Source organism: Natrix helvetica, assembly GCF_964273705.1.
Source record: "Natrix helvetica genome assembly, chromosome: 15".
Lineage (NCBI taxonomy): Eukaryota > Metazoa > Chordata > Lepidosauria > Squamata > Natricidae > Natrix > Natrix helvetica.
The window spans coordinates 1,003,599-1,016,956 of record NC_138565.1 but is presented as its reverse complement, the minus strand read 5'-3'; the positions used below and the strand labels follow the sequence as shown (position 1 = coordinate 1,016,956).

At 48.0% G+C, this 13,358-nt stretch overlaps 1 protein-coding gene across 1 annotated transcript in view; it reads left to right on the top strand.

Moving 5' to 3' along the window:
* NUP188 (nucleoporin 188) overlaps positions 1 to 13,358 on the top strand; it is a 29,809-nt gene that overhangs the window by 15,111 nt on the left and 1,340 nt on the right. Inside the window, 19 exon segments of the mRNA XM_081967526.1 lie at positions 1,210 to 1,416; positions 2,325 to 2,494; positions 2,767 to 2,836; positions 3,060 to 3,127; positions 3,631 to 3,741; positions 3,743 to 3,824; positions 4,181 to 4,255; positions 5,598 to 5,683; positions 6,791 to 6,936; positions 7,617 to 7,798; positions 8,596 to 8,796; positions 9,530 to 9,622; positions 9,710 to 9,868; positions 9,947 to 10,084; positions 10,497 to 10,571; positions 10,655 to 10,864; positions 11,398 to 11,529; positions 11,957 to 12,030; positions 12,991 to 13,120. Of these exon segments, the coding sequence (XP_081823652.1) occupies positions 1,210 to 1,416; positions 2,325 to 2,494; positions 2,767 to 2,836; positions 3,060 to 3,127; positions 3,631 to 3,741; positions 3,743 to 3,824; positions 4,181 to 4,255; positions 5,598 to 5,683; positions 6,791 to 6,936; positions 7,617 to 7,798; positions 8,596 to 8,796; positions 9,530 to 9,622; positions 9,710 to 9,868; positions 9,947 to 10,084; positions 10,497 to 10,571; positions 10,655 to 10,864; positions 11,398 to 11,529; positions 11,957 to 12,030; positions 12,991 to 13,120 (2,409 nt within the window).

Sequence of the window (13,358 nt, the reverse complement as noted above, 5' to 3'; positions counted from 1 at the left end):
CAGAGCCGAGAGGGTGGAGTTAAGTAAGTCTCTAGCCTAGAATTGTTGCATTCCCACAAACTGTCTACGTCCAATTTCTTTTTGAGTTCTGGTGTCCGGATTTAGTATTCTTTTTTTTTCTGAAAAGTTTTTTTATGTTTTGTTCTCTTACATACAATTATAGGTATATATTCACATAGTTATTCTTCTTCTTTACATTTGTCATTCTTATACATTTGTTATTCCATTTAAAAGGTTATAATATACAGTTTGAGTTGCTTTATTTACCATCCCATCTGCCTGTTTTAACACCACCTTATTTTCCCTTTCTTTTCTCCCTCCCTTCTTTACTTCCTTCCTTCCTCTCTCCTTCCCCCTTCCTTCTTCCTTTACCTCTCCCCTACTCCTACTCTTCCCTTTCCTACCCTCTCTCCTTCTCTTCCTCTCCTTCCTTCCCTCCTCTTCCTTTCGTCCTCTCTTCCTTTTTCTGTTGTTATATAAAATGTGTCTCTTTCAAATCTCAATTTATGTTTTCTTGGGATGGTATTTCTGCAAATCCAAATATAGTTTAGTATTATTCCTTCCCTTCGCTAATCTATCCTATATTTTCCCCCTTTATATCTCACTCTTGAATATATACTTGTATATTTAGTATTTTCTTTTCTGTTTTTCCCCTCTCCCCCCCCCCTTCCCATTTAATAGTGTATTGTCTGGTTCTGTATCTTCCGAATTTAGTATTCTTGTGTATAGGTTTGAGCAATAAATCTTCTTAACTGGAAGCCTGTGGAGATTCTCAGTCATTCAGGTGATAATTTTTCCAGAATGCAACTGGACTCTCTCTTTTTTCTTCCTTGAAAACATTTCACTTCTCATTCAAGAAGCTTCTTCACTTCTAACTAACTAACTAAGGAACTTAACGTTTTCAAGGGGGGGGGAACCCCCCAAGAAAGTCCAGTTGCCTATTGGAAAAAGCACCTTTGGGTTCTTAACCGGAACTTAACGAGTGATCCTGATTCTTTGCACCTCAAGCCCAGTTGAGATGATGGTCAGGTCGAAGTTCCACACATCGTATATATTCGTTGAGAATCACATTGTGTTACAATGAACCACCCTGTAATAAACTATATGGGGCAGTGCGCCCTTCCCGTGCTGTGGGGCACCGGGGGCCTGGCATCGATGCCCTCCCTTCCTCATCTTGCCTCGTCCCCCCCACCCCCATCCCCCCCTTAGGTGGCTCCGATGTCTGTCTACGCCTGCCTCGGCAGTGACGCCTCTGCCATCCGCGATGCCTTCCTGACCCGCTTGCAGAGCAGAATTGAGGACGTGCGCATCAAAGTCATGATCCTCGACTTCCTCACGGTGGCCGTGGAAACCCAGCCGGGCCTGATCGAATTGTTCCTTAACCTGGAAGTGAAAGAGGGGAGCGAGGGCTGCAAGGTAACGCTCGCGACAGGCCCTCCGCTGCAGGAAAGCTCCCCTAATCACATCATGAAAGGCAAATCGATGTGGCAGCTCTCGACTTGCCATCCCAATTGGGACTGGGATTGCCCTCGCTAAACAATGTGAGCCAGGCCTGACTATCACAACTGTTTTTGGACACCGTTGTTAAGCGAATCCGGCTTAAAACCCATTGTCTGGAAAAGGTGCAGGTGGCGAGCACGGGACAATGGCAAATACATGCTAGTTGAAAAGCCCCCAGGTCACGATTGCGGGGATGCTGCAAGGGCAAGGACCAGTCCTAAATAACCTTTTTAAAGTGCTGTCATAACTTCAAACAGTTGTTAAACGAATGTTCATACCTGTAAACAGACCAAGGTTTTTTCAAAGTATCATAAGAGACCGAAACAAAATTACTTCCTATTTTGCTATCCATTTTCTGTCATTGGAGCTTTGCCTGTCAGTCAGGGCTTTTTTGGAATTCCACAACTTGGAAAATCTTTGTTTTATTCCAGCAACACAAAGGTCCTTGACGCAACCTTCCTGGCAGCTCGTTTCAAAACTTTTCCCCTGCCGGCCGTGATCTCCATTATTTCCACTCTTTCAGGGCTGTGTGAATGAGTGAAGAACCAGACCTGTGGAACCAACTCTTATTAAAATCTAGGGGGTGTGGCTGAGAAATTAAGAAATAGGAAACATAGACAAACATCTTAATGGGCCGTTTCAGTTGTGCTGAAACGGGAAAAAGCAGAGGTAGTTCTTGACTTAGGATGACAACTGTCCTCTTATCACCAGACTGAAGTAGCCCGTGCTGGGTTCAAGGTGGTTTTTAACCGCCGGCTATCAATTCAGTTTTTGTGGCCTAAGTCAGGACCTGGACGTGTTCCCCTCTCCCCCTTCCCTTCCAGGAGTTCAGCTTAGGGGAATGGAGCTGCCTTCACGTGGTCCTGGAGCTGATTGACTCCAAACAGCAGGAGCGCTACTGGTGCCCCCCCCTCCTGCAACGAGCCACCATTGCTTTTCTCCACGCCCTGTGGCAGGACCGCCGAGACAGCGCCATGCTGGTCCTCAGGAACAAGTGAGTGCATCTCTCTCTCTCTCTCTCTCTCTCTCTCTTCTTCCTCTGTCTCTCTCTTTGTCTCGCTCCTTCTCTTTCTCTCTCTGTCTCTTTCTCTCTCCCTCCCTCTCTCTGTCTGTCTGTCTGTGTGTCTCTCTCTCTTCTCTTCAAACGGCGAGCTTTATTAGTTTATCAAAATATAAAATTCTGAAAAATGAACATAATGAGAAAGCAGCAGAGGAGAAGGGCAAGAGGAGGGGGAAAAAAACCTACAGCATTTTGTGTGTTTCTAGGCCAATGTTTTGGGGAAACTTAACCAACCCGTTGTTTGGAACCCTTCCTCCACCATCCGAAACATCTGAGGTAAGGAAATGGGACTTTCACGGGACGGGACAGAGTTTAGCCCCCTTGGCCGCTCTGAACCCGTGGCTTCCTCTGCCTCTGGGCCAGGAATGTCCTTGATGTAAAGCAAAGGCAAAGAATTCCTGGGTGGTTGGAAGTTGCTGCTCTCTGTTTAACGGTCACCTGCCAGAAATTGCAGGTAAAAAAAGCAAGACAACTCTCATGTTCCTTTCTCTGTTTGCAGCTGAGTGTCTTGGAAACCTGTGCCTTGATAATGAAAATCATTTGCCTGGAGATTTATTCCGTGGTCAAGTAAGTGACATTAATAGAATGAGTGAAGAAGAAATTCAACCTAGGAAGAAAGACACGGGTACAGATGTCAGAATTGAGAATCTTGCTCCTCACCTTTTTCTCAAAGTCGTTAGAATAACAGAATTGGAAGGGGCCTTGGAGGTCTTCTAGTCCAACCCCTTGCTCAGGCAGGAAATCCTATACCATTTCAGACAAATGGTTGTCCAGTCTCTTCTTTAAAATTTCCAGTGTTGGAGCATCCACAACTTCTGGATCATTCCACTGATTAATTGCTCTCCAGGCTGTGGGCAGAGTTAGCTTGCAATGCTCTACTTAGATTTTTCAGTGCTCTTTTCAGCTACTCATGCTGGAACCTTCACCATATTTGATATCCGAGCTCCCTTGGGCAAATTTGCATTAAGAATCTTATTTTTCCATTCTCAGCAACGTTTTGAACCCCTCCGCTTGTGATCTTGATGGTTTTCCAAGGGGGAATCCTCTAACTGTATCTTTGTTGCCTGCAGGGGGTCTCTGGACCAGTCCTTGAAGGACACACTCAAGAAGTTTTCGGCCGAGAAGTGCTTTGCTTACTGGTCGGGCTACGTGAAGTCCCTGGCCCTCCACGTGGCCGAGACAGGGCAGCGGCTGCGCTTCCGTGACCGAGTACCAGATGCTGATCTCCGCTTGGCGAATGCTGCTTGTGGTTTCCACCAGCCACGTAAGGGCCACGGAATCTCTTGCCGCCTGTCTTAAAACACTCTGGGGCCAAAGAGAAATTTCTTCAAAAGGATTAAGTCCTTGCTTAACAACAGGTCGTTTAGCGATTGTTTGAAGTTACGACAAACCTTGATTTACGTCCTCAATTGAGCCCCAAATTTCTGTTGCTAAGTGAGACGCTTGTTAAGTGAATTTTGCCTCATTTTATGGCCTTTCTTGCCACAGTTGTTAAGTGATTATTACCACACACGGAAAACTTCCTTGTGTTAAAATCTATAAATTAATGTTGAGATTTATAGGCACGAGAAATAGGCCATCGCTTTACCGCTTTTAAATCACAAGCTTGATTTTTCTCAGGCTGATATTGTGAACTTGACCGACACGGAGGTTCAGCAGCTGTTCCTGGATGTCTTGAGTGGGACCAAGGCTTTGGTGAGAATTCCCATTTTAAAAACCTGTCGCGGTTCAGCCCTCCAACCTATGTTTCCTTGTGGGTGACCTCGCAGAAATGGCAGAGGCGAGGCTGTTTGGGGGGGCTCAGCCCTTTTCGGCCCATCAGTTCTGAGGGCCTGCCTCAGTAGTCAGCAAAAATATTCATATTTTCCTCTGTTTTTTCAAAACTATGCCCTTGGATTCGGAGTCTTCTAACTCCATGAGTAAAAGACCCTGCTCTGCCTTCCTCTGTTCCTTGAATAGAGAGATGAAAAGCAACATGGAAATGAACAACGTCAGTGTTAAAATATGCTTTACGGATCAGTTATTTTCCCTAAACTGGGTCCTTTTCGTAGGGAGGTTTCTGAGGCAGCCCCGAAATGTTACCCCCACTTCCCTGAGGTGCATCCTCTGTGCAGAGCCAAGTTACAACGTTTGGGGTCCCTTCAGAAATTGCCTTGATCCTTTTTATTCTTTCCCCTTTCTTATTATTTTATAACGCAAGTTTGCTAATCACAATACCGTATTTTTCGGAGTATAAGATGCACTGAGATTTTGGGGAGGAAAACAAGGGAAAAATATCTGCCTCTGCCTCCCAGCAATTTGCCTCCTTGCCAGAAACAGCACAGACAATATACACTGTTTGTAGTGTTATATTTCAGACTGTACTTGTACAGATGCTGTTAAAATTGATGTGATTACTGGAAGTATAGTTATTATCTGCTATTTAAAAGAATAGCACTTTTTAAAACAATAGCACTGGGCCTCTTCAGATCAAGCATTTATTTTAAAAAGCTGCTTCATTTTGTTGTTGTCTAGAACAATAATAAAGCAGTCTTTAAAAAATAAGTCTAATAATTTGAACATTCTGTAGGCATTTATAGTTGTTGACTTACCTCCTTGCAACAAACAACCTGATTAGTACAAGAAAAAAAATCTGCTTCCCACCAATTTGCCACACAGCTAGTTTCACTTTCAATTTCTCCCGATCATCAGCTGTTTCAGGCTGTAGGAATTGCCATAGCTTATTGAAACCTTTGCAAGCCCCCAATTGCTGCAAAGAGGTAAATTGGAGGCAGAGGCCAAAGGGTTGGGGCCAGGGGTGGGTGGGGCGACATATAAGACGCACTCAAATTTTCACCCTCTTTTTTTTGGGGGGGGGGAGAGGTGCATCTTATACTCCGAAAAATACAGTAATTCTTTTTAACTTTACTGCCCCTTTACCCCCATTTAAATGTCTGTTTCAGTTTGACTCCTGGCGTTGGGTGGCCAATACGTTTAAAACAAGTAATAATAATTTAATATTGAAAAGACACTCATTGGAAATGAAATCTCTCCGTAGCTGCTGGTTCCCACTTCCGGGTGCTGCCTGCAGTTAGGATCTATGCTGTGCACCCTCCTGCTAATTCTGCTGCGACAGTGGAGGAGGTGGGTATTTTGGGTGGAAAGATGCAGCTGCCTAGGGGGAGAAAACAACCCCAATTTTGGATGTGGAATATCACAGATTTGATCCCGAGACTTTGCAGCAGGACTGAGAATATCTGAAATCCCAGATGCCTTTTCAGTTAGGAACAGGGGAAACCCCGCCAGTCCTTTCCCTGCCGCACTTCAACGCGGGAGGAAGTTTGGGAAACGCAGTCCTTAAATTTATTTACTTATTTTTTTCATTGGCCAGTCAGTCTCTCTCAGCCCAACTCACCTGCCAGGATGGTGGTGGTGGTGAGATAAATAAGAGTAGGAGAAAGTGTGTTGAATATGTTAGTCACCTTTAAAAATAATAAAGGCAGGTGGTAAACACAATCAAATCGGCTCCCTGATCAGCACCATCTCCATATTTTTAGGGCCTTAGGAAAAGCAGCAGGGTGGGTGGCAACCCTACCTGCAAGGAAATGATTTTTGTAGAAAAGGGGCCACCACCAAGAAGGCCCTTTTTCATGGTTCCACCAGGTGTACATACCTAATCGAAGGGACCCGTAACATGCCCTCCTTTCCTGTCATGCTGGGTCAGGTGGATGTAAGTCTTGAACAACCCTGCTTAGATGTTATTTGGGAGCCGTTCTGGGGGGGGCAACTTTTGTCCACCCCAAAACACACTTCCCGGAGCGATTCCTAGGTCCGAAGCTGCAACAGAGGGCATCAGAAATACCTTGTCAGAGTTTGTTGCAGCAGTCATATCCAGAAAGCACATACAGGTAACTGATTCGGCTCAGGACTCTTTATATATAACATAACACATGAGGCATATATACAATACCAAGAGTGGTACTTCCAAGTACAAGCAAGCACAGTCAGAGGAGAGAACAGTTCCAGTTCAGTTCCAGCAGCAGAGGACTAGTTTTTGCTTCAGCATAGACTCAGAGCTATACTAATAAGCCACGCCCCCAGGCTCCAAAGTGTTTCTGCTCCCATTGGCTGACCTTGTTGCTATGCCCTATTCCAGTTCATGAATATATCTACTCTGACCTACCTGGCAGGTTCTAACCTGGTGTCTCAAGAGCTTTCTTCTCCCTTCCTGCTTTTTCTCCCTGCTGTCAGCAAGTTGGGCTCGGCGGACGAAATCCTCAACTCCTTGACGCAGATCCTGGATGGAGTCCTTCAGGCTGACCAGCAGATGATGGAGAAGGCCAAGGCCAAGGTCTTCTCCGCACTCATCACTGTCCTGCAGATGAAAGAAACAAAAGGTCAGCGGGAGGCAGGGGAGGCCTCACGGGTTCTTCTAGGTTTGATCCGTGGTTGAAAAACGGAAGAAATGTCTGCGTTGGATGCCAGAGGTCCAATTCAGGTGCTCCTAGACTCGTTTAGTGGCCGTTCAAAGTTACAACGGCAGTGGAAAAAAGTGACTAACTGAACAACTGCAGTGATTCACTTAACCCCTATAGCAAGAAAGGTCGTAAAATGGGGAGAAACCCACTTAACAAGTGTCTCGCTGAGCAACATAAATTTTGGGCTCCATTCTGGTCGTAAGTTGAGGACTACCTGTATTACCTGTTTGCTGTACTGCAGCATTGGACCAGCCGTTAACCTTCGGAGTTGTGCAAACTCATAGCCCAAATTTCAGCAAGTGAACGCACTTTCATAGAAACAGAAAAAAACCTTGAGTCTACCTTTTGAGATTTAAAAAAAAGCTTATTTTTTAAAATTTTTGTCAGATGGCAGACATGTGTTTTTCCCAAGCCTGTTTAAACTCAGTTACTGGCAGTTGACCCACTATCTTCGCTGGGAAGTTGGTTCCAGGTTTCCACCACTCCTGTTTTTGTTGAAGTCGTCCTTTCTAACGTGACTTTTGAACTCTGCTCCTGCTTGAATTTTCCTTTCTTCGCTTCAAAGCTCCATCTCTCTCTCTCTGTTTTTCCATTCCCAGCAAGCGAAATCCCTCAGTACTCGCAGCTGGTGCTGAGCGTGTGTGAGACCCTTCAGGAGGAATTCATCGCCCTCTTCGATCACACCCGGCACTGCTTGATTTCGGGAGATTCCCTGGAGGACAAAGACAGCATGGAGACGGATGACATCTCCCGGCACAAGCAGAAGGACCAGCGAGACGGGGCAAGTCATCTCTTTTAAGAGTTTGTTGCAGAAATCACATCCAGAAATCACACACAGATAACTGATTCAGCAGGTTTCATTAACTTCTCTTTATAGACAATATAACACATGAATAAATGTACAATGCCCACAGCAGATTCTTCCAACGTGGTAGAGAGGAGAGATGGGTTTCCAGCTTCAATTCAGAGAGCAGACAAATTTCGTTTCAGAGCTCAGTACAGCTAAGCCACGCCCAGACTTCTTTTCTGTTTCTGTTTCCAAAGAAGCCTCATTGGCTGACCTTGTTACCATGCCTCTGCCAGTTTATGAATATTCTGACAATCTTGCCTTGCCAGAAGATAATAAGATGCCGGGGCTCTTTAGCATCGTTGGGAGGAACAGAGAAATACGATATCTCAAGTCTTCCTTTTAGCCATCGGATGCTTTGGGGTGGTCTCACTTCGCTCGCTTGTTAGAAAATAACTGGCAGAAAGCATGGCGGGGTTTATTCATTGCCATTTATTTATTCAGATTTTTATCCCTCCTTTATTACTGTATTGGTATCTCAAGGCAGTGAATGTACTCCTGCCTCTTCCTATAATTTCTCCACAACAGCAACCCTGTGAGGTGGGCTGTGTTGAGAGAGAGGGGGACTGGCCCAAAGCCAATGCTTTCGTGCCTAAGGCGGGACTAGAACTCACCGTCCCGTAGTTGGCCCAAAGTCACCCAGCTGTCTTTCATGGCTAAGGTGGGACTAGAACTTAGCGTCTCAAGCACAGAACCAGGTGGGCTTAAGTCTCTCCCCCCTCCCTCCCCAGGTGTGCGTGCTAGGCCTCCACTTGGCCAAGGAGCTGTGCGAAGTGGACGAAGAGGGAGACGGCTGGCTGCACGTGACGCGGAGCCTCCCTCTGCTCCCCACCCTCTGCACCACCTTGGAGGTCAGCCTGAGGCTGAAGCAGAATTTGCATTTCACCGAAGCCTCACTGCACCTGCTGCTCACCTTGGCCAAGACTCAGCAGGTAAGCAGAAGGTCGATTGACGGGCCGACTATGCATCTGTTGTGGTCCGTGCCAGTGGCCAGTGGAGCTGGCAGCCACTTCGGAGAGTGAGGAAGTTGGAGAGGAACCTGGGCCAGTCCTGGAGTCTTGGGAAGGCTTTGATGAGGGCTCTGTGTCGGATGCAGAGAGGGGGCCAAGGCTGTCTGACAGTTATCAGCTGCCTTCCGAGTCAGACATCAGTGGGGCAGAAGAACAGCTGGAGCCTGTTCCCAGTGTGCGCATGCACAGAGCTGCCAGACGAAGGGAGCAGCTAAAGAACAGGGGTGGACTTGGGAGTAAGGCCACGGGTGGACAATGAGTGGCCCCTCCCAGAGGAAAGAAAGGGGGAGCAAAAGGGGAGTGGAGTTTGCAGGAGACAATCAGTTCGCTTCATTGGTTCCTGACTCTCCGAGACTCCTTGCCAAGTTCTGCAGATCTCGGCCTGGCAGCACTCCAAGCCAGAGAAGGTCTGTGACTGTAAATCCTCCCTTGAAAGACTTTGCTGGAGGTGAAGGAGCAGAATTCACAGTCAATTAAGGAAAAGGTTTTTTTTTGTGGGGACCAGGAGTTTGCTTCATGCTCTTGGGAAGAAGCCTCGGTCAGAACAGCATCCAACACAAGAACCATAACATTCACATGGTGCCACATGAGTCTTCGTCCCTGCCTGACACGGGGTGCAGCCCCTGAGTTCCTCTGATTTCCCCCTCTCTTTTAGGGGGCAGCGGCCGTGGCCACAGCCGGCATCCTTCACAGCATCTGCTTGCCCCTCCTGAGCGTCTACCAGCTGAGCAGCAATGGAGGGGGACAGGTGAGCAGGGGATCCACCCACAAATGTCCCTGGACAAATCCAGGCTTGTTTTCTTGCTTCGCGGTTTGACCATGGTTGCCTGCGCAGGTCCCCGTTTCCTCTCGGCGCTCTCTGGACGGCCCGTCCTGGCCCGGTGTCTATCGCCTCTCCATATCGCTGATGGAGCGCCTGCTGAAGACCCTCCGGTACAATTTCCTGACCGACGCCTTGGACTTTGTGGGCGTCCATCAGGAAAGGATCCTTCAGGTGGGCTTCTCTTCGTCAGCCCGTTCCCCTCGGGAGAACCATGGGGGACCGTGGGGCTCAAGAGTTTTCTACCCACAGTGCTTAAACGCCGTCCGGACGGTGCAGAGCCTGGCCTGCCTGGAAGAAGCTGATCACACCGTGGGGTTCCTCCTCCAGCTGTCCAACTTCATGAAGGAGTGGCAATTCCACCTGCCCCAGCTGCTCAAGGACGTCCAGGTACGGGAACTGCCTTGCTTAGCAACAGACCTCTGGTCGTAAAGGGATGCAGTGGCTAAGAGGCTGAGCTTGCAATCAGAAAGGTCGGCAGTTCAAACCCCTAGTGCTGAGTAACGGAGTGAGCTCCCGTGACTTGTCCCAGCTTCTCCCAACTGAGCAGTTCAAAAGCACGTTAAAAAATGCAAGTAGAAAAACGGGGACCACCTTTGGTGGGAAGGGAACAGCATTCCATGCGCCTTCGGCGTAGAGTCATGCCGGCCACATGACCACGGAGACATGACCACTGACAGCGCTGGCTCTTCGACTTTGAAACGGGGATGAGCACAGGAGATGTGCGAGGAGATACTTTGCCTTTACTTCTGATCATAAGTCGAGGACAACCTGTGTTTCCCCGCCTTCTCGTCTGTTCCAGGTCAATTTGTGCTACTTGTGCCAGTCCTGCACTTCGCTGCTCCACAGCCGCAAAATGCTTCAGCACTACCTGCAGGTAAGCGGCTGATTCCCACCTGGGTGTGAGCCCCATTTGGTCTGCCTGGGGTCTCCCCCTCACTCCCCTGGGTTTCTTTCCAGGCCAAGAACGGCGAGTCCCTTCCCTCGGCGGTCCTGCCTCGCCTCCAGAGAGCCCCGCAGGTTTCGGCCAAGGCGTCCAGCCCTGAGTCGGAGGCGGCCGAGCAGAAGGCTCTGCGCACCGTCCAGTACAGCCTCCTGAAAATCCTCAGCAAGTGTCTTGCGGCCTTACGTCACTTCACCCCTGACATCTGTCAGATCCTTCTCGACCAGGTAGAGGAGCCAGGAAGGGACAACAAATAGTTTGTCCTTAAAAGTGCCTTTTTTCAAGAGGCGATTGGACTTTCTGGGTCTTTTTCTTTGAAGAGGTTTCGCTTCTCTCCCAAGAAGCTTCTTCCGCTCTGACTGCATGGTGGGGAATGGAAGGATTGATGCTCCTTGCAGACAGCTACTCCCCATCATCCAATCAAGGCCTATGGTTGGGAAACACTATAATAGATTCTCCCTTTAACCTTTTCTCTAATCTTTCTAATATTTTCTGATATTTTCTAATATTTTCTAATTTCTATTTTCTCTTAATGCTAATTTTTTTCCGTTACCATACTGATGCATTCTCATTGTGTTCCTTTTTATAGTTTCGTTTATTCGATTATTTTACTTCTGTTTACACTCTTTTCATTTCTTCTTTTGCATTGCTCTAAGCCGCCTAGGGCAGCCCCACGGCGAGCGAGGAAACGTAGCCCATGAAAATAGCAAACAATATTGATCCTGCTCCATGTGCATTTTGATTCTGCTTCCTCCCGCAGTCCCTGGACCTGGCAGAGTACAACATCCTTTTCATGCTCAGCTTTACGACTCCGGCCTTCGACTCGGAGGTGGCACCCTCTTTTGGGACCCTGCTGGCCACCATCAATGTGGCCCTGAACATGTTAGGGGAGGTAAGAGTTCAGAAGAGCTTATGTTATACTGCAGTGGTGAGGCCACAATTGGGGTGTCACAGAGAAGAGGGGGTCAACCTCTTCTCCAAAGCACCTGAGGACAAGAAGTAAGGGATGGAGATTTATCAAGGAGAGCTGCAACCTAGGACTAAGGAGAGATTTCCTGACTGAGAGGACAATTAATCAGGGGAACAGCTCGTAGGTGATCCATCCCTGAAGGTTTTGAAGATGAGAATGGACAGCCACTTGTCTGGAATGTGTAAGGTCTTCTGCCTTGAGCAGGGGGGTTGGACTAGATGACCCCCAAGGTATTTTCTAACCCTGTTTCCTTAGGTTGGAACGGTAGTTTAGTGGCTGGAGCACTGAAAAAAAGAAAGACTCATGACTTCGTCTTGAGTTCTGATGCTGCTTTTCTTTCTTCCCACAGTTGGATAAGAAGAAGGACCCCTTCAATCTGGCTGCAGGACCTTCCCCTCAGCAGGAAGGGAACAAGACACCCAAGTAGGGACCTCGGAGCTTTGACCACCTTTAGAACATGGGAGAAGAAATCCTTTAAAAAAAAAAAGATATTTGCTGTGGGTTTGGAAGCAACTTCTCCAGCAAAGGCAGGTCCTCAGCACAGTCCTAAGGCCAGGGAATATTTGAATTGTTCAGCAAGGGACCTGCTGCTTGCATTTCCTCCCTCCCTCCCTCCCTCCCTTTTTTTCTTTTCCTGTATTATTTTTATATATGCCGAACTTTTGGGAGTATAATACGCGCTCTTGATTGTCTGTTGGATCGGCCTTCCAACAATCAGCTGTTTCAGGCTGCAGGGATTGCCAAAGCCTATTGCCGCCTCCGCGCGCCCCATTTTCCGCTTGCTCTGGGCGATGGGAATCAGAATGGGCGGAAAATGGGGTGCGCAGAGGCCAAAAACGGGGCATGCAGAAGCTGAAAATGGGGCGTGGAGGCTGAAAATGGGGTGCGCGGAGGCGGCAATAGGCAATGGCAATCCCTGCAGCCTGAAACAGCTGATCATTGTGAGGCCAATCCAACCGACAATCAGCTGCTTGTGCTAATCAGGCTGTGCTGAAGCTGAAACTGCAAGGAGGCAAATTGTTGGGAGGCAGAGGCCAAAGGGTGGGGTCGGCGGGTAGGTGGGGGCTACATTCAGTGTATAAGACGCACCCAAATTTTCACCTTCTTTTAGGTGGGGGGGGGAGTGCATATTATACTCCCCAAAGTTTGGCATATATAAAAATAATACAGGAAAAGAAAAAAGGGAGGGAGGGAGGAAATACAAGCAGCAGGTCCCTTGCTGAACAATTCAAATATTCCCTGGCCTTAGGACTGTGCTGAGGACCTGCCTTTGCTGGAGAAGTTGCTTTCAAACCCACAGCAAATATCTTTAAAAAAGGATTTCTTTCCCCACTCCCCTGCTAGCGCTTTTCGGTGGCTCAATAAACCCCATCTTTGTTCCAGGCCCCTCCTGATGTTCACCATGGAAAACTGCTTCTACCTTCTCATCTCTCAAGCGGTTCGGTATTTGAAGGATCCGGCGGTGCACTCGCGAGATAAACAGCGCATGAAACAGGAGCTCAGCTCAGAGCTGGTAAAGGGGGCTCAGCGGGGTACTCAGTGTGGAGGACTTGCACTGCCGTTCCCATCATCCCTGGCAGCAGCTGCCCTTGGCTGGGCAGAAGGGGGAAGTGGCAGTCCCATGGCATATGCAGACGGCAGGGGTGGGAAGGAGGAGAGGGAGGGATTGAGTTATTGGCATCCTGCCTTAACCTTGTGAGGTGGGTTGGGCTGAGAGAGGGGAACTGGCCCACCCAACTGACTTACACGCC